This window comes from Hemitrygon akajei, chromosome 29 (assembly GCF_048418815.1).
Source record: "Hemitrygon akajei chromosome 29, sHemAka1.3, whole genome shotgun sequence".
NCBI lineage: Eukaryota > Metazoa > Chordata > Chondrichthyes > Myliobatiformes > Dasyatidae > Hemitrygon > Hemitrygon akajei.
The window spans coordinates 51,800,168-51,821,247 of record NC_133152.1 but is presented as its reverse complement, the minus strand read 5'-3'; the positions used below and the strand labels follow the sequence as shown (position 1 = coordinate 51,821,247).

The following is a 21,080-nucleotide window of genomic DNA, read 5'->3' as shown; positions in this document are numbered from 1 at the left end:
TGTTTGCAAAAGTGTGTTCAATTGGATGTAGCACTGTAGCAATGTTTGGGAAAAACTGGTTATAGTAGTTTACAAGGTCAGAGTATGACCTGAGGTGTGACACATATTCTGGTTTGGCCTGTAGCACTGCCTCAGTCTTGTTTTGTGACTTATGTAAGCCATGCTTGTCAATGACATGTCCACAATATGCGATTTCATTCTTGGATAAACTCACATTTCTCTCTTTTTGCGTGCAGGCCATACTCACTCAGTCTGGTATGTGCTTTACCAAGTTTCTGGAGGTGCTCTTCATTATTTCTGCCAGTTACAATGATGTCATCAAGGTAACACTGTGTTCCTGGGATATCGTGGAGCACTTGATCCATCGCACTTTGCCAAATTGCTGGAGCTGATGTGACGTCAAAGACGAGATGATTATACTGGAAAAGTCCCTTCTGAGTGTTGATCGCGAGGGATTTCTTGCTTGACTCCGCAATCTCCATTTGCAGATAGGCTTATGACAAGTCAATCTTTGAAAACCTCTCCCCGTCTGCCAAAGATGCAAAAATGTTTTCTATTCATGGTAGAGGACAGCGCAATACACAGCACCGGGCTGATGCTCACTTTGAAATCCCCATGTATGTGAACTGCTCCAGCCTTCCCTTTCCTCATCACTGGGACAATGGGCATGGACCAATCCCTCCACTCAAACATGGAGAAAATTCCAGAAGCCTCCAAGCTCTGAAGTTCAGCATCCACTTTAGGACGTAGTGTACAAGGCACTGGACATGCTTTATGGAATCTTGGTGTTGCAGCTTCATCCATTTCATTTCTGGCCTTCGTGCCTTTGAGTTTATCAATGTCCTTCTCAAACATTTTCTCATTAGCATCAGGTTTATTATCACTGGTGTGACGTGAAATTTGTTAATTTAGCAGCAGCAATACAATGCAATACATAATATAAAAGAAAAAATAATAATAAGTAAATCAATTACAATATACGTATATTAAATAGATTAAAAATTGTGTAAAAAACAGAAATGCTATGTATTTAAAAATGTGAGGTAGTGTCCATGGGTTCAATGTCCATTTAATAATCGGATAGGAGAGGGGAAGAAGCTGTTCCTGAATCGCTGAGTGTGTGCCTTCAGGCTTCTGTACCTCCTACCCGATGACAACAGTGAGAAATGGGCATGCCCTGGGCGCTGGAGGTCCTTAATAATGGACGTTGCCTTTCTGAGACACCACTCCTTGAAGATGTCCTGGGTACTTTGTAGGCTAGTACCCAAGATGGAGCCAACTAAGTTTATAATCCTTTGCAGCTTCTTTCAGTCCTGTGCAGTAGCCCCCCTGTGCATTAATCAGCTGTGACAGTCTCTGGTTAGTGTTATCCTCTGGGCTGCAGTTGCCTGTTGATGAGATATTGAGAACTTTGACTGAGTGCCAGTCTAGTTGGATTTTTCTCAATCATTCATTTCTGAAGTGTGTAGACCCTCCACTTTTCAACACATAAAGCTCTAACTGCCGTGTATGGCCTCCATACATCACATTCACTTCCAGTTTGCCTTTGGGGGAAACTTTTTTGCCTGTGTAGGTCTTTAGCATCATTTAAATCTTCTCTAATGGTAGCTTAGAAAACACAAGTCTTTTGTTGTCAGCCCTTTAAATTACAGACAAAGCTGACCCTGTCTCTAGTTCCATTTTCAGTTTTACACCAGACATATCTATAGTGATCCATATGATTTTGTTATCTGCTTCAGTAATACTATGCAGTTCCGGGCATGAAAGCTCACCTTTGTCAGAGCCTGTGCTGTCTGATACTGTTTTACATTCAGTCATTTTATGCTTTTCCTTAGTTTTGTGTGTGAGACTTTTCACTCTGTTGTGCTTTTTGTCTGCCTTGCACACTCTCACTATGTGACCTTGTCCCTGACCATTTCTGCAAACTTTTTCTTTAAGCCAACAGTCACTTGCATCTTGGGAGGGAATGCCACATTGACAACATTTTTAGCTTTTTGCACTATTCAGGGACATTTTGTGCATTTCACATTCAAACCTCTTTTCCTGTAGTTCTGCTGCATCCTTTGCTGCAGTCTCTATCGATACTGCAATGGTCAGTGCCCGTTCTAAGGTTAGGTCTTTTTCTGACCGTAGCCTCTTTTGGGTGTTTTGACTATGCATGCCACATACAAGCCTGTCCCTTAATGCATCAGAAATCCCATCTCTGAAATCACTGTACTGATAAAAGTTGGCGTAGTTCTGCAATGTGTTCAGAAATGCTTGCTTACTTTGACCGGTTCCTTCTGAACTATCTAAATTTCTCAGCTGTTACCAGGGGTTTATGGCTCAAGTGATTTTGTAAAATTGTTACAATTTTGTCAAATGTCTTGGTTGCTTGCTTGCCAGGGGTTGCTAAGTTGCATAAAAGACAAGATGTTCCAGCCCCTATTAAGCTAAGAAGATGGGGTTGACTTGCACCAGATTGTCAACTTCTGGAGAACAGTCGTCTCCAAAGCTTCACTCTTTGCTAACTATTACAAGGCTGCACACATTTACCACTTACAAAGTATTAAAAACTGAATGCATTACCAAAAACAAAACTGAGCGGTTTGACTTAATTGGAACGAACTCCATGACTCCCTGGAAGATTCTCCCATCTCCACTCACCAGTCAACTTCTGACAATACTATCCCATGCAACCGAAAGGGCGTACACCATTATCCTTTTGCTTATCCACCATCCTTTTACCTCTTTCCTTCCCTTTATCCCAGAAGAATATCAATTTTCCAGGTGAGGTCGTTCACCTGCAGTGTTTCCAGTTTTGTGGACTTCAAAACCTGTTCTCAGCATGAATCATCTGAGCTTGAGAAACCTCCATTCAGTCTGCGAGGGTGATCCTGCACTTTGCAATACTCCCACATTAACTTCCCAGTTTGCAACCTCCTACATTTCTCCAAAGATGCCCAACACCAGCTCAAGATACAGTATGTCATCCTCCTTCTGGCTATGTTGCGGTCCTCTTACGATTCAATTTATGACAAAATTCGATCTCATACCACTTAAATAATACAAGCACAGCACCATGGAATTTCTAGGCAGGTAGCTTCTGCACCAACACTGCCAAGTTAATCCTTTTACTGTAGTGCAACCATATATCTTGTCTAACTGATGTGCACATTGGTTGGGGCCAAAATCTACCAGAGAACTATAATTATTTTAAAATTGCAAAGTACTAGGCCAGAAGATAGAGATGACACTGGAGTATTGCTGTCAGGATTATTTGCAGTGAAAGATGGCAATAATTGTAATTCTAAGCCAGGAGGCCAAGAGGCCTGTCCTGAAGTCGGAGGTCTGTCATGTGTCGGTAGGAGAGGAAAGGGACTTATTTGTTGTTTGGTGGATTTGCTGCTTGTCGTGTTCTGTGTTGTTCTGCCCAGCATAGTGGGTATAATATGTTGGTGCCAGAATGCTGGTTGTTAATGCAAATGACGCATTTCACTGTATATTTCGATGTACATGTGATAAATAAATCTGAATCTCACCCGTGAAGAGAACAGCGTTGGTCTAACCTGTGCATAAAACATTACACTGAACATCCTGACCATCATCAACTCAAAAGATGCTTCTCATGACCAGTTAGTTGTATATTTGCCAAACTTGACCCTTTCACTAACAAGAAAGGCATAAACACCAACAGAGTAAGTAAATGGCAAGGACCGCAGTATTTTGACAAGCAAGTACTCTTCATCTCATGTTCTCAGTATTTATCGTTTACTAATTATTATTTTGCAGTTTGTTGTCTCTTGCACACTGGTTAATTGACAGTCCTGCTGTGTGCGATCTTTCAGGGATTCTCTTTTGCTTCCTGGATTTGCTGTGGATGCCCGCAAGAAAACAAATCTCACGGTTGTATATGATGACATGTGTACTTTGATAATAAACACTTTGAACTTTGATTACCTGAAATGTCATTTTCTCTCATAATAAAATGAAGCAATATAATGTAATCTTACCTTTATGAACTCTTCATATTTTATAGCTGAAAAAAATGTAAATATATTTCTACAATTACTTAAAAAGATCAAACATTTAAAATCCTAATAAGAACAATCTCAGAAGGCCTACAATATTAGTCTCTCAGGGTTTATCTTTGCTACTTTCCAACTCTTCCCAGCCCCAATCCACTGAATTTCATTTTGATTTCTGATGTCTTCAAATAAAGTGCACCACCATGGAAATACAAGCAGCAAGTTTCCTTCCCTTTGAATAAACCCCCTTCTCATCCTGTCTCCTATAAGGACACTATATCCTTCCCTCAATTTCTCTGTCTCCACAACATCTGCTCTCAAGCCGAGGGTCTCCACTGCAAGTCTTCGGAAGAGTCCCCCTCCCTTAGGAAGCACAGCTTCACCCTGCTGTGGATGATGGAGCCCATGCATGCATTTCCTATATGTCTGATCTCACATTCCCATTCTCTTCCCCCACCCATCTTCCAAGCTTTCTGCAGACAAAACAAGAGCTTCCCACCACATTCAGCAAATTAAATTTGGCACTTCAACCAGCTCCACAGGATCCCACAACCAAAAACATCATCACCTTTCCCCAACGTTCTGTTCTCCGCAGGAACCATTCTCCCTGTGATGCCCCAATCCATCTTTCCCTTCTAAAGCCCACCCTGTCCCATCCCCTGCAACAATAGGAGGTGCAACACTTCTCCTGTCATCCAAGTGCAGTAGGGATACACGTGCAATTCTTCCATCCTGGTCTGTTGCATTCAAAACTTGTAACATGGCTCCTCCACACTGGCAAAACCAAGTGTAGACCAGCTGACTGTTTAGTAGTCCACCTGCACACTCTCTAAAATGGTCATGTTGAGATCCCAGTGGCAACCCGAGTTTCCTTTGCATCTACAGTTGTTACTCAACTTGTTGAGTTATTATTTTTGCTCAAGTTTCCCACCCATTTAGATATTCCTGATCTAACTGTTGTAATTCCACATCCAAGATGTGTACCCAAGATCAGAAAGTCTTCTGCTGGGTGTTCTTATCTGCTTGGGACACCAGTAGGGAACAGAACACTCATGTGAATTTCCCCTGTAACTACCTACGTACTCAGTTTTCTTATGATATGGGTAAACTTAAATTCACACTGCAGATTATATCAATGTGACTGAAACATGCAGGGGCAACAGTAAATTTACAACTACAATTCTATTTATAATATCATAGGTAATTAGTTGTGGTTAATGGGGAATTTCCCTGTTATCAGTGTGTGTGCACACGTTAGATTCTACAGACACAAGATGCTCCAATTTATTTATATTAAATAAAACTTCAATTTTTACTACACATTTTTATTTTTCTGCATAAATTGTTCCGATGAGAACATTGGTTTGTTTCCCTTTCCTCAGATGTTCAATAATTCCAGAATTTTATTCTTTTTACTTAAATAAGACCTTAAGACCTAGGAGCAGAATTAGACCATTCGGCCCATGGAGTCTGCTCTACCATTCTTCTAAACTCTCAGCGAGTACAGGCCTAGAGACATCAACGGTCATGTTAACCCTCTCATTCCCACAATTATTCTCATGAACCTCCTCTGGATTCTCTCCAACGTCAGCACATCCCAAACTGCTCACAATATTCCAAATGCCGTCTGACCAATGCCTTATAAGGCCTCAGCTTTACAACCTTGCTTTTATATTCTAGGCCTCTTGAAATTAATGGTAACATATAACAATAACGTTGTTTCCAACAGGATTTAAAATTGAGTCAGCATTATTGAATTCTCACCTGCCAATCAGCAGCAAAAATGGTGCATGAATTCTGTCCATTTTTCTATGCATTTAAATGCAACAGAATTTAAATGTTATCATTTGATCACAACTGATCATACTGCCATCACTGGTTGTCCCATCATCTTGACTGGTAAAAGGAATCAGTTAGTCAGTATGGCTTGCCAGTGTAGTAAAGAACGGAATGGTGCCTGAGCATATTGGCTCAAGTCTGCTATTCAAACAGACATTCCTGTACATTTTTCTTGCCAGCTGACTTGCAGCCCTCAACTTAGGCTCTTTGGTGGCTCTCTATATCGGATGCAGTTTACTGAAGTGAAGAACTATACTCGGATTCTCCAGTTTATCAGTGGGATTCTGAATTTCTTGCATCACCGTCATAACTTTAGCCCACTGTGTCATGACCTTTCTTGATCTGGTCATAGAGCTCAGCCTTCAAGGGTCCGGTAAGGTCTGCAATAACAGAAGCTGGTTCTCTCAAGGATCTCAACTGATTATTTCCAAAGCAAAGGTGAGAACTGCTTTATCTCCACCTGCTGAGTACATGACCAAACTTTTGCAGCTGTACTTCGGTTTGAAGTCTGATAAACAGAGACGGTTCGGGGTCACATTTATCTGAATACATATTGTTAGAACGATTTTGGGAATTAGTAGGTGTGAAGTTTATGTGAGCTTCAAAGAAAGCATTATCCATACATTATAATATGGAGCTGTCCTTAGATGCTTAGCACATAAAATATTGAGCCCCACATTAGGCCAGCAGATCTTTCCACTGAAAGCGTCTCTGTACAATGCCTGCTGTGCTTTGTCTTGCCGAGTAACGAAGCTGCTTTGTATCTACCAGTACATTTCTCTGATGACTTCATTCATGCAACAACATCTGTAATGCTCCATGTTCTTGGTCCTGAACCAATACAGATGTTTATCAACAGCATCAACTGTCACAATTCACTCCTTATTACCTGAGTAAGTACTTCTTAGGTTTTTCTCAGATTCTTGTTCTGTGGATATTTATTTACACAACACTGAAATGTACAATTGTCTGTGTTGGTATCTACTTATCTGCTCTAGCATTGTGTTTCTGACTGTTCTTAACGCTCGTGAATAAACTTTATTTTATTTCTCCCAATGGAGAACTAAAGTTAGAGAATTGAGTAGAACACTGATCCTGCTTTGCCACAGTCAGACTCTGGCCAAGGTAATTTCAATAAACAATTTTCTCCACATTCAAAATGCCATTCTTAATTAACTGTTTGTAAATTTAAGGATATGCAAACTTTCAAGTTCTATTTTATGGACACTTAAACTTAGGGGGCATAAACAAGTTGTGCATTAAACTTTAATGGACTTTAAACTTTATTTCTCCTTTTAACTTGTGGTATTCTTTCTAGTAACAGTAAAGCAGTATCTAATGGAAATTTAGATAACCCCACCAAAAAAATGAATCAAATGATAAAAGCAGCTTCATGACAAAACTATTTAATTATTATGCTAATTTAAATGCCAGAAGTTAGGTTTTGAATTAAAGATTATTTAGAAATATGGTCATAAAGATCAAGGTATTCATTACACAAAAACATTACCTAAATATCTGGGTAAAAAATATAAGCATGAGACTAGGAGTAGGTTCTCTGGCCCATCGACAGAGATGACATCATCCAGAACACATCCCATGATTCCTGGAAAATCCAGAAATCTGCTGCTTTCTCTTTTGAATAACTCTGTGGCTGAGCTCCCACAGTCCTCCAGAGTAGAGAATGCCAAAGGTTCACCATGCCTTGAGTGAAGAACTTTGCCTCCTTTCAATCTCAAATGGCCCATTCCTTATTATGAGATAGAGGCACACTTGCTTCGAGATTCCTGCTGAAGCAGTGTACCTGCACCCACAAAGACTCTGTCAAAACCTCTTAAGAATTTGGTATAATTCAATGACAGCATCTTGTTTACTCAACCTCTTCTCATGGCAAACTCTCCCTGTCCCAGGAATCAGTCCAGTGAATCCCCACTGCACTTCCTCTGACAAGTATATGGCCACTGTTGCATGGTCCAAGTAACAGAAAGTCACTTGAAAGCATATTGTGACCACTTGAGTAAGGTCAGTGCTAAGGAGAGAATGATATTTACATTACCTAATCAGGGAGAAATTGGTTGGGATTTGCTTTGTCCAGAGGAGGTTCACAATGATCCTGGGAAAGACAGGGTTAACACATAAGGGGTATTTTGTGGCTCTGCGCCTGAAATTGCTGGAATTTAAAAGAATGGGGGGTGGGGGGTGAAAATCTCATTGAAACCTATAGAAAGAGTGGACATGTACAGGATGTTTCCTTGAGTGGAGTAATTAAGACTAGAGGGCACAGCCTCAGAATAGGATGTCCATTTAAAACAGAGATGAGGAAGGATTTCTTTAGCCCAGGGGTTCCCAACCTTAATAAAATTAATAATATTAATCACACTTAATAAAAAAAAAAGTCCATAGCCCCTCAGATAACGGTATTAGTCCACAGAAAAGGTTGGGAATCTCTGCCTTAGCCTGAGGGTGATGAATCTGTGGAATTCATTGACATAGGCAGCTATGTCATTGGGTATATTTAAAGCAGAGATTGACGGGTTCTTAATCAGTAAAGCTGTCAGAGGTTATGGAGAGAAGGCAGGAGAATGGGGTTGAGAGGGATAATAAATCAACATAATGGAATTCTGCTCATGTCTTACGGTCATACCCGTTTATTGATTAGGCCATTATGAAGTAGCTGACAGAGACTATTTGTCAATCCTCCAAAACAGGTAGTTAAGCTCATTCAGGTGGTAAAAATAACAGGCAGGTTTTTGACAACTTTCTGAGACGAGGCCTTCATGCTGGCCTTGTCTTGACACAATACCTTGATCAGCTCAGGACCCAAAAAGGTCACTGTGGTGGTCATGTCCAAAAGTGAAACATTTCACTGTCCACTGTTCCACTAAAAGCAAACTGTACCCAAGTTTTGTATAATTTCAGATAATTATAATGATTGGATTTGCTTTGTGATCCTAGAAAACTTTTCTATTCCTGACCTGTGAGTAGCTTGTGATTCTTGGAGAAAAGTTAAAACTTTACTTGAGATCTGAGGGAAAGGCATGAAATGCAACTGTGAAAACAGTTTACTTGGACTTCAAATGAAAAAGATTGCTTCCATTTTGCCTCATTCAATAATCTAGTGGCAGCAAGCAAATTTCATCAGTCACAATAAAACAGACTTTATTACCATCTGATGGTTGAAGAGCTCTGACAACCTACTTATCATTCCCTCAAGGACAATTAGATGGGCAGTAAATACTGAATTTGCCTGGTATGTCCCATCAGAATGGATGAATAAAGATGGAAATCCAGCATTCTACAGAAGGTAGTCACCTCACTCCATTGAATCTCTGCCAATGCTCAGAGCATTCTGAACCACATCACTCCCTCAAGCACTTCACACTTCCATAAGACCATAAGATATAGGAGCAGAATTAGGCCATTTGGCCCATTGAGTCTGCTCTATTATTTCATCATGGCTGATCCATTTTCCCTCTCGGCCCCAATCTCTTGCATTCTCACCATACTCCTTCATGCCCTGACTAATCAAGAATCTATCAACCTCTACCTTAAATATACCTAATGACGCGACCTCCACAGCTGTCTGTGGCAACAAATTCCAGATTCACCACCACACATTCAGCCAGAAATAAAATCTTCCTCATCTCCGTTCTAAAAGGACACCCCTCTCTTCTGAGGCTATATCTTCTGGTCTTACACTCCCCCACCATAGAAAACATCCTCTCCACATCCCTCTATCAAGGTCTTTCAACGTTCGATAGGTTTCAATGAGGTCACCTCTCATTCTTCTGAATTCCAGTGAGTACAGGCCCAGAGCCACTAAACACTCTTCATATGACAAGCCTTTCAATTCGGAATCATTTTTGTGAACCTCCTTTGAACCCTCTCCAGTGTCAGCACATCCTTTCTTCGATAAAGGGCCCCAAAACTGCTCACAATTCTCCAAGTGAGGCCTCACTAGTGCTTTACAAAGCACAATGTTACATCCTTGCTTTTATATTCTAGTCCTGAAATGAATGCCAACATTGCATTTGCCTTCCTCAGCACAAGCTCAACCTGCTAATTATCCCTTGGGAGAATCCTGCAGAAGGACCCACAAGACCCTTTGCAACACAGACTTTTTAGATTTCCCTACAACTTATACTCATACATCAAAATTAAACCTCTCTTCATCACCCTGCTTCTCCCATCAACCTTCTACACCAGGAGTAATATTCATGATGGTTGTGGGAGGAAACAGGAGCAATGAGAGGGAAAGGAGATCACAGAGAGAACAAGCAAAGTTCCCACAGACAGCATTTCCTTGTGGTCAGAATGGAACAAGGGACCCTGGAGATGTGAGACATTTACAGTGCTTGTAATGTCACTGTGCCGACCATAATGCAGTTCCATTGTGGCCAGTATTGATTCTCATTGCGAATTAATTTCGACGTTGCTATGATTGAGAGGAAAAGTTCTTAGAACTGGACTCAAACCCAAATTCTGGGATCTGAATAAATTGGACAAAGCTTATAAGCTGAAACACAGTACTTGGACTTAATCTACCTGAATACCAGCAAAGTGGAAGCAAAATGGACATGGAGCATCATTAACAAATAGATTTATTTTACCAAACACATACTGAAATCATTATACCAATCGAGCAAATGGCCTTCTGAAATATATGAAAGGAATCCCATACCTGAAAATGAGCGGTAATTTTTACTGTTTCCTTGGTATGCAATATAGGCAACAATAGAAATTGTTAAAAGCAAATCCTGTAGAGTTGGGGCTATCACATGGAGCTTTTCCACCCCAGCTGGAATTTGGACCATCTGTTCATCCCTGTGGAAAATGAAAAACAGAGTCAAAGATCATTATCACTGAGATGCTCAGCTCAGCTCTCAAGAATGTTCAACAATTTTTCTTTCAAAAGAAAAATATGTCAATTTCACTACCTTGTTCTTTTCCCCTTATCCCTAGAACTTATACCCTTTTATTTATTCAGTATGCTTTCTGAAACTACAATTTCTCCTTTTTTCCAACTTGTTCCTTTGCCTGCTGAAATGTTAAGATCCTTGCCTCCCACTCCATTTCCTATGAACATAAGCATCATGAAAAGAGAAGAATTATTGTTTTTCCCACGTCACAACTTCATGGTAACATTAGCATTGCTAACAATGGGATTCTTAATAATTCCAGACTCTTCTTCATGGAATTTAAATTCATCAGCTCACCAGACTGGTAATTTAAAAGAGAAAAAAGAAATCGTTCAGTTGCATCTAAGGGGAGACAAAAAAAAACTTGATAATGCATCAATCAAGCAAATATATCTTATTATAATTCTACAGGGCCTTGATGAGACTAGACTTTTGCTCTCCTTACCCAAGAAAGGATACACAGGTTTTTATTTTTATTTATAGAAGAAAATGCATAAAACAAGCAGACTTTTCCAACCAGACACAAAAACACAAGTTACATTTCAGAGGACAAGAATTATAGTCAATATAAATCCCTGAGCTCTTAAAAGTACATTAAACATCTTTGAATACCAAATTTTAAATTGTAATTATTAAAAATACACTCAGTGGCCACTTTATTAGATACTTCTGTGGCTGTAGCCCATCCACTTCAAAGTTCAACCTGTTGTCCGTTCAGAGATGCTCCTCTGCACATCACTACTGTAAAGTGTGGTCACTTGTGTTACTGTCACCTTCCTGTCAGCCTGACCCAGTCTGGCTATTCTCCTCTGGCCTCTCATTAACAAGGCATTTTCACCCACACCACTGGATGTTGTTTCTCACACCATTCTCTATAAAGACTGATGTGCATGAAAATCCCAGGAGATTTGCAGTTTTTGAGGTACTCAAACCACCCTTTCTGGCATAACAATCATTCCACAGTGTAAGTCACTTAGGTCACAGTATTTCCCCATTCTGATGCTTGGTCTAAACAACAAATGAACCTCTTAACCATGTCTGCATACTTTTATGCAGTGAGTCGCTGCCACTTGATTGGCTGATTAAATATTTGCATTAATGAACAGGTGTACAGGTGTCCCTCATCAAGTGATCACTAAGTGCCTCAGAACATTTACTCAAGACAAGAGGAGGCAAATTGCTTTCTTTAGGAGGGTTGAGAGTCTTTTGATACCTGAAATACCAATGGAAACAGCTTCTCCTTTAAGGCAGGCTTTTGATAAGCTAAAGGGTGAATGATTATTGTGAGTAAGGAGCTTTGAAGTAATAAATTGAATCTGCTTATGATCACCTAACTGATGATGGCATAACTTTAAGGAGCTGAAGGATCTAACTCCTGCTCCTAATTAATATAAGTACACAAGTAGTAGTGGCACATTACATGCAAAGGTAACAGCAGGGCAGATGGGAGACAGAATTGTTACTGGTGTTTTAGTTATGGTGATAGTAACACTGAGGTTTCTGGAGTTGGCCATACTAATGGGGACGGTTCTTCCTGTGATTATTCCGGGGTGGCTAATGAATGAAGCTTAATGATGATGTTGTCAGAACACTAGATGGCTCTTTTCTACTTTATCCAATAATATCCTTGCAATGAAGTTGCATTTGGTATTGTGTGGCCAATGTAGACCCTGCTCCAAATTAGAACGCTCGTCTTTGAAGATGGCTATCACTTTCTCACTGTTGGAGATTTCAGGATTTATATTGTAAACATTTTTCTGATATTAAGGCCACGCCCACACTAGACCGGATAATTTTGAAAATGCCAGTTTCATGTAAAAACTATAGGTGTCCACGCTATGTGTTTTAAAAAATATCTCTGTCCACATTAAAACTGATATTTCGGTGAATCTCCTCCTATTGCACATGTGCAGGACACATCTACCGAAAGAAGTGACGTGTTTGGTGACGCATCTCGCCGTGAAAGGCTTGGTGCTCGTTTGTTCAGTTACAGACTAGAAAAACTTAAATGACGGACAGCTGTTGGCTCTCGCGCAGGAGGACTTAAAAGTGAAAGAAAACAAATACTAGAGCGTATGGAGGCAACTAACAGGGAGTTCCCAGACAGTATGGCCTGGCTGACGACGAACACTGAAAACGGACGACTATTGCATTAATAAAGCCCCTTGTTAAATGTATAAAACATGTCTGCATCAGTATTATCTTGTATTTCCATATAATGTTACATTAGGCTGTTACACATCTATTGTCAGAGAAGTACTTGCATAAATAGGTAAACCACTTTCATATGAGCAAGAACAGAAAACAAGGCAAAGTGAGTATACGTGTTTACTCAGTAAGTTATGGGTCAAAGTATTTGGTGAGTACATTTCTAATTCTTCTGGCTTCAGTCTCGTTGCTGTCTGTTCTGAAATTGTTAGGTTGCGTTCAAGATGCTGCTGTCACCATCTGTTCCGGCACGTCATGACAGTGTTTTTAGATTTCTCTGGTTACCCCGTCCACACTGCTCCGGCCAAGCGGTGTTTTCAAAATAACACACTCTGGAGAGTGTTTCTGAAAATCTCCGGTTTCGGGGGACGAAAACGCAGCTTTAGTGTGGATGGAGGGTAAAAACAAAGAGAAAAAGCTTCGGTTACGGATTTATCTGGTGTAGTGTGGACGTAGCCTGAATGGACCTATTGAAACCTATTGATGTCTGGCCACTCAGTTCTTATTGTAAACTCTTTGGCTTTGAGATTTTGATAATATTTCCTTGTCATTCTGATCTGCCTCATCTTTGTTTACCAATGTGACAATATTTCTCAAAGATTCAAGAGGAAGCTACTAACGTGATGAAGGAAGCCCTGAACACTGCTGGAGATACAATATATACATACACACACATACAAGCATGGTCGAGTAGTGGTTTGCACAACACCAACTGTAAGATTGGGATATAATTCCCATTTCTGCCTGTAAGGAGTTGCACGCATGCCCTGTGATTGCTTGGGTTTCCTTTGAGTGCTTTGGTTTCCTCCCATATTCCACGGAGGTACAGTTAGGGTTGGTGAGTTGTAGACATACGATGTTGGTGCTGGAAACGTGGTGGCACTTGCAGACACCCCAATACGATCCTCGCTGATTTGATTTGCTGCTATCAACACACTTCACTGTATGCTCCAATGTCTCGAAGTTAATTCTCTGTATGGTGTATGGGGTGTCCGGGGAGGGGTAGCACCTCTGGTGGCAGGCTTGTCGTGCCCACTCAGGGGCACCTCATCCACCTTTGGTCCCCACCTGTCACCCAGCTCTCACCTCTGGCCAAGAAACTGTTTGCAATCAACAGTGGCCACACCGCTTCGACAGGAGAGATGAACCAGGTGAGGGTAGCCGGGAGACAGTGAGACAGGGATTTGCATGCCCCAGCAGACTGGGCAGATGAGATCAACTACAAGATCTAACGGTCAAGAAGGCAATGCTGCAATGCTTCATGGAGAGCGAGGGGCATGAAAAGATACAAAGTGTCATGGCTATCCACTGCAGCCAAGGAAGTCTCCAGTCATGACAATTTTTCATACCATTGGACCAAGGTTTGTAAGGGTGAGAGAGTGGAACTGATCCAGAGCAACAAGATTCCTCCCGCACAGGTCTTGGTCATCATCGGACAACCAACACGTTCTTCACTTTTGTACTGCACCCAGTGTTGTGTTACCAGTATTACCGCTTATACTGTAGCTTGTCATTTTTCCTGTGAAGAAATATAATCCTTAGAGCTGCTGGGGTGATTTGAAACCAAGAATACGCACAATACATTGTTATGAACAAGTGGAGCATCCTGGCATTAATGATATTGACAAGAGACAAAAAGGCAAGAATGGTCACACTGCACTTGGGAGTACTGTGAGCATTTTGGGCCCCTTTCCTAAAAAACGGAGTGGGTCCAGAGGAGGTTTACGAGAATGATCCCAGGAACGAAATGGAGAATATGCGAGGAGCATTTAATTGCTCTGGGCTGGAGTTTAGAAGAATAAAGGGGGATCTCATTGTAATCTATCGAATATTGAAAGGCTGAAATAGACTGAATGTGGAGAAGATGTTTCCTATAATGAGGAGGTCTATGGTCAGAGGGCACAGCCTCATAATAGAAGAATGTCCCCTCAGAACAATGGTGAGAAGGAATTTCTTTAGCCAGAGGGTGGTGAATCTGTGGAATACTTTGCCACAGGTGGCAATGGAGGCCAAGTCATTGTGTAGATTTAAAGCTGAGGTTGATAGGTTCATGATTAGTAAGAGAGTCAAAGGTGGGGAGAAGCCAGTAGAGATAATAGATCAGCCCTGATAAAGTGGCAGAGCAGAAACAATGGGCCAAAAGGCCTAATTCTCCTCCTATGTTAATACTCATATGGAACAAAAAATGTATTATTCATGGTGATTAGTCTCCATTTTGTTACAGCAAGAAAGGCTTTGTTAATTATGGACAGCTGTCCTAAATAATCTGTGGCATTTCAGTGAATCAAACAGGGATAACTGTACTTGCTAGAGTTAGGAGGGCATCTATTCTCTACAGCTCAGAGAAATGAGGGCTGACCTCATTGCAAAGGACAAAATGCTTGGGAGGCTCAACAGAATAGATACAAGGAGGATGCTTGCTCTGGTTTAGAACAACAAGGGGTCTCAGGATGAAAATAAGAGACAGGCCATTTCAGACTAATACTATCACCCAATTAGAGTAACAATAGTTCTAGATCCACTTCACTGCTTACCCATTTCTTTTACTGAGCACTATTGATTTATCGATGGATTCCAATCCGTGCCACCTCCTGCTACTGACGTGACCCCAGTGGTTTCCTGCAGAAAGGTGACAGAAAAACACAAAAAATAGGAAGTGCTTGTCAGTCCAGTGAATTGTGTTGTTCTGATATTTAACAAGCAGACTTGACTTTATGTGTATCTTCTGTTTCTTGCCAAAGCTGAATTCAATCTTGATTCTTGGGTACACCTTGCACCAGCAGTTAATCCAAGTTACAGTACCTTTTGCTATTAAGTAATGACATGTTTCAACATTGAGATCCACACAATATCCAGTCTAGCAACTCTTAACAAAGCTAAACTGTCTAATTTAACTTTAGCTCCAGTAACAATTCTAATTTTTTCATACCACATTCACAACACTATTCTACCATCAAGGTTTATAAACTTCTCCACACATTCAACTACATGCTTTGCCACTAGGATGTGTAAAGTTTTCCAATATTTCTCCAGATGCAGAAATCTAGAGGATTAGAAATTCATCCTGTGCCGTGTCCACAATACGGGAGCCTCATTCCATCATGCATCTTATTTCACTAATTTGCTTAATTACCTTCAGTGTAATTAAAATACAGGCTTTGTTTAAAACTCATTTGCCTATTTTTATCTATTCTCCAGATACAATAGGTATCTCTAGACCAGTGGTTCCCAACTTGAGGTCCATGGACCCCTTTGGTTAATGGTAGGGGGCCATTACAGAAAAAGGGCAAGGACCCCCTGCTCTAGATGATGTCTTTATCCAAATGGGTTATTTCTGAATTATAAATATAAATATCAATGTGCAAGTCTAGAAAATGATGTTGAAATGGCATAAACTGCAGACCTGTGAAAATCAGTGCAAGATCACTACAAATGACTGTCCATACAGTGATGAGCAACGCTGTTAACAGTGAGACATCTAGGATGACAGGCAGTGGTTTCCAGTTCTCAGTCTTCATTGGAACTGGATGCATCCTTTAGTATCTGCAAAACACAATTAGACAACTCTGGGGATTTACTAAATGGTTCTCAGTCAAGCAAGCCTTCTGAAATACCTCTCATCCCCCCACTTCTTTCTTCTGCCATTCACTCTCCTCTCCTATCAGTTTCTTTCTTCTCCAGCCCTTGACCTTTCCCCAACCACCTGGCTTCACCCATCACCTTCCAGCTTGCTTCATTTCCCTCCCTCCACCTTTTAATTCAGGCATCTCCCCCCCTCCATCTTCCCTCTCAGACCTGCACAAGGGTCTCGGCCCAAAACATCAACTGTTTATTCTTATCCGTAGATGCTGCCTGATCTACTGAGCTCCTCCTGCATTTTGTGTCTGGTGCTTTGGATTTCCAGCATGTCCTTTGTTTTTTCATTCCTGTATGTAATTATTGGAAGTCCATTTAACCAAATGTGAAATGGAAGGAGACTTTGCCACTTTTGGTTCCAGGTCTAATAAATAATAGGTTATGAGGTGAGTTAAACAATAAAACATAAATTTGCTGTCTTCTACTCACAAAGACCCCACCATATAACAATTACAGCACGGAAACAGGCCATCTCGGCCCTTCTAGTCCGTGCCGAACACTTACTTTCACCTAGTCCCACTGACCCGCATTCAGCCCATAATCCTCCATTCCTTTCCTGTCCATATACCTATCCAATTTTACTTTAAATGACAATACCAAACCTGCCTCTACCACTTCTACTGGAAGCTCATTCCACACAGCTACCACTCTCTGAGTAAGGAAAATCCCCCTCCTGTTACCCTTAAACTTTTGCCCCCTAACTTGCAACTCATGTCCTCTTGTTTGAATCTCCCCTACTCTCAATGGAGAAAGCCTATTCATGTCAACTCTATCTATCCCCCTCATAATTTTAAATACCTCTATCAAGTGCCCCCTCAACCTTCTACGCTCCAAGGAATAAAGACCTAACTTGTTCAACCTTTCCCTGTAAATTAGGTGCTGAAACCCAGGTAACATTCTAGTAAATCTTCTCTGTACTCTCTCTATTTTGTTGACATCTTTCCTATAATTCGGTGACCAGAACTGTACACAATACTCCAAATTCGGCCTCACCAATGCCTTGTACAATTTTAACATTACATCCCAACTCCTACACTCAATGCTCTGATTTATAAAGGCCAACATACCAAAAGCTTTCTTCACCACCCTATCCACATGAGATTCCACCTTCAGGGAACTATGCACCATTATTCTTAGATCACTCTGTTCTACTGCATTCTTCAATGCCCTACCATTTACCATATATCTCCTATTTTGATTAGTCCTACCAAAATGTAGCACCTCACATTTATCAGCATTAAACTCCATCTGCCCACTCTTCTAACTGGCTTAAATCTCTCTGCAAGCTTTGAAAACGCACTTCATTATCCACAACGCCACCCACCTTAGTATCATCCACATACTTACTAATCCAATTTACCACCCCATCATCCAGATCAATAATGTATATGACAAACAACATTGGGCCCAGTACAGATCCCTGAGGCACACCACTAGTCACCGGCCTCCAACCTGACAAACAGTTATCCACCACTACTCTCTAGCATCTCCCATCCAGTCACTGTTGAATCCATTTTATTACTTCAAGATTAATACCTAACGATTGAACCTAACTAACCTTCCATGTGGAACCTTGTCAAAGGCCTTACTGAAGTCCATACAGACAACATCCACTGCTTTACCCCCGTCAACTTTCCTCGTAACCTCTTTAAAGAATTCAGTAAGATTTGTCAAACATGAACTTCCACACACAAATCCATGTTGACTGTTCCTAATCAGACCCTGTCTATCCAGATAATTATATATAACATCTCTAAGAATAATTTCCATTAATTTACCCACTACTGACGTCAAACTGACAGGCTAATTGCTAGCTTTACTCTTAGAACCCTTTTTAAACAATGGAACCACATGAGCAACATGCCAATCCTCTGGCACCATCCCCATTTCTAATGATATTTAAAATATTTCTGTCAGAGCCTTGCTATTTCTACACTAACTTCCCTAAAGGTCCTAGGGAATATCCTGTCAGGATCCAGAGATTTATCCACTTTTATATTCCTTAAAAGCTCCAGTACTTCCTCCTCTTTAATCGTCATAGTTTCCATAACTTCCCTACTTGTTTCCCTTACCTTACACAATTCAATATCCTTCTCCTTAGTGAATACCGAAGAAAAGAAATTGTTCAAAATCTCCCCCATCTCTTTTGGCTCCACACATAGCTGTCCACTCTGATTCTCTAAGGGACCAATTTTATCCCTCACTATCCTTTTGCTATTAATACAACTGTAGAAACCCTTCAGATATATTTTCACCTTACTTGCCAAAGCAACCTCGTATCTTCTTTTAGTTTTTATCATTTCTTTCTTAAGATTCTTCTTACATTCTTTATATTCCTCGAGCACCTCATTTACTCCATGCTGCCTATATTTATTGTAGATATCTCTCTTTTTCCTAACTAAGTTTCCAACATCCCTTGAAAACCATGGCTCTCTCAAACTTTTAACCTTTCCTTTCAACCTAACAGGAACATAAAGATTCTGTACCCTCAAAATTTCACCTTTAAATGACCTCCATTTTTCTATTACATTCTTCCCATAAAACAAATTGTCCCAATCCACTCCTTCTAAATCCTTTCACAGCTCCTCAAAGTTAGCCTTTCTCCAATCAAAAATCTCAACCCTGGGTCCAGTCCTATCCTTCTCCATAATTATATTGAAACTAATGGCATTGTGATCACTGGACCCGAAGTGCTCCCTAACACATATCTCCATCACTTGACCTATTTCATCCCCTAACAGAAGATCCAACACTGCCCTTTCTCTAGTCGGTACCTCTATGTATTGCTGCAAAAAACTATCCTGCACACATTTTACAAACTCCAACCCATCCATCCCTTTTACAGTATGGGCTTTCCAATCTATGTGTGGAAAATTAAAATCTCCCACAATCACAACCCCATGCTTACTACAAATATCTGCTATCTCCTTGCAAATTTGCTCCTCCAAATCTCGCTCCCCATTAGGTGGTCTATAATACACCCCTATAAGTGTTACTACACCTTTCCCATTCCTCAATTCCACCCAAACAGTCTCCCTAGACGATCCCTCTAATCTATCCTGCCAGAGCACCGCTGTAATATTTTCTCTGATAAACAAAAAATATTACAGCAGTGCTCTGGCAGAAGTTAATGGGTGAGTAAAGTAACACCACCTCCGTTTTTAAACATGCATTAAAAAAAAGCATTAGCTGTAATTTTGTCGATATGTCAATATACAAGAATTCCATCTAAAATTGTCCAGAATGGCCCAGACACCTATAAGTGAAGTCACATAATAGAGTGCAAAGATAATTTAGTTGTTCTAAGAAAAGAATTAAATTTGATTTCTCCGTACTATATGCTAAAATGTGTAACACAAAATGGAAGTTTGTAAGACAAAATTGTGTGTTTGGGTGTGAGAATTTTTTGAGAAAGTACAAATGGACCAGTCCAGAACTGAGTGTGTGTACCAGTCGACAGCCTTGAGAGTAGATAACGGTGAAATACACGTTTGTCCAGAAAGGTACTGGGGGAATTGTTATGATATATTTTTGAAGAGATCTTGAAGGGTATAAAAAGGAGCAATGTCTTTATGCAAGCAGTGAATCTTCTCTTTGGTTGAATTGTGATTCTTATTCTTTATACAAGTCTAATAACTTTAAAAAAAAAATCTTTGAAAGGTTTCATCAGAGGTGAAGCCCTCACAACCACTGAGCACATCTACATGAAAATGCTGTTGTAGGAAAGCAGCATCCATCATCAGAGATCCTCACTACCCAGGCCATGCTCTCTTCTCACTGCTGCCATTAGGTAGAAGGTACTCGCACCACCAGGTTCAAGAACAGTCACTACCCCTCAAACTACAGGCTCTTGAACAAAAGGGGGTAACTACACTTACTTGCCCATCCATTGAGATGTTCCCACATCCAATGATATCACTTTTAGTACTCTTTATCTGGTTATTTCATGTTCTTGTTATTTATTGTTATTTATTGCAGTTTGTTGTCCTTTGCACTCTACTTGATCTTTCATTGATCGTGTTATAGCTAATGTTTTATAGATTTGCAAAGAATGCCCACAGAAGAATTAATCTCAGGCTTCATGTGGTGACATAGATGTACTCTGATAATATTTATTTTGACTTTGAAAATGTGTACAGTTCCTCCTTTATTTGCAGATACCCCAAATTCCCAACAAAAACAGCCGATGCTTATTGGTGTACTATAATTAAACTTACCCACAGATTGGCTGTTTATGGCGATTAAATATCGACTTCACGATCCTTTCGCTACCCGTAAAGTAATAATACTTTATAAAAAATAAATATGTAGGAAATTATATCCAGTTCTTCAAATGCAGAATCCTTCCACTGCAATAAATGAAAGAAAATACATTATAACTTTAACTAAAATAGTACAAACGTACCAAAGTGTAGGACAAGGATGGGTGATCGAACAGTTTTTCCCCACAAGTCTGTGAAACTTACACATC

The 21,080-nt window shown here is 40.4% G+C and overlaps 2 protein-coding genes across 8 annotated transcripts in view; one reads left to right on the top strand and one right to left on the bottom strand.

The window, feature by feature from the left end:
* LOC140718523 (tumor necrosis factor receptor superfamily member 14-like) overlaps positions 1-21,080 on the top strand; it is a 530,540-nt gene that overhangs the window by 106,645 nt on the left and 402,815 nt on the right. The window lies entirely within an intron of this gene.
* LOC140718518 (tumor necrosis factor receptor superfamily member 3-like) overlaps positions 1-21,080 on the bottom strand; it is an 82,257-nt gene that overhangs the window by 47,197 nt on the left and 13,980 nt on the right. For both annotated transcript variants that reach the window (XM_073032472.1, XM_073032471.1), the window contains 5 exons: positions 20,827-20,958; positions 16,377-16,516; positions 15,508-15,592; positions 10,528-10,670; positions 3,993-4,018 (listed from right to left, as the gene is read on the bottom strand). In XM_073032472.1, the coding sequence (XP_072888573.1) occupies positions 3,993-4,018; positions 10,528-10,670; positions 15,508-15,592; positions 16,377-16,506 (384 nt within the window). In that variant the 5' untranslated portion in view covers positions 16,507-16,516; positions 20,827-20,958. The remainder of the gene's footprint in view (positions 1-3,992; positions 4,019-10,527; positions 10,671-15,507; positions 15,593-16,376; positions 16,517-20,826; positions 20,959-21,080) is intronic.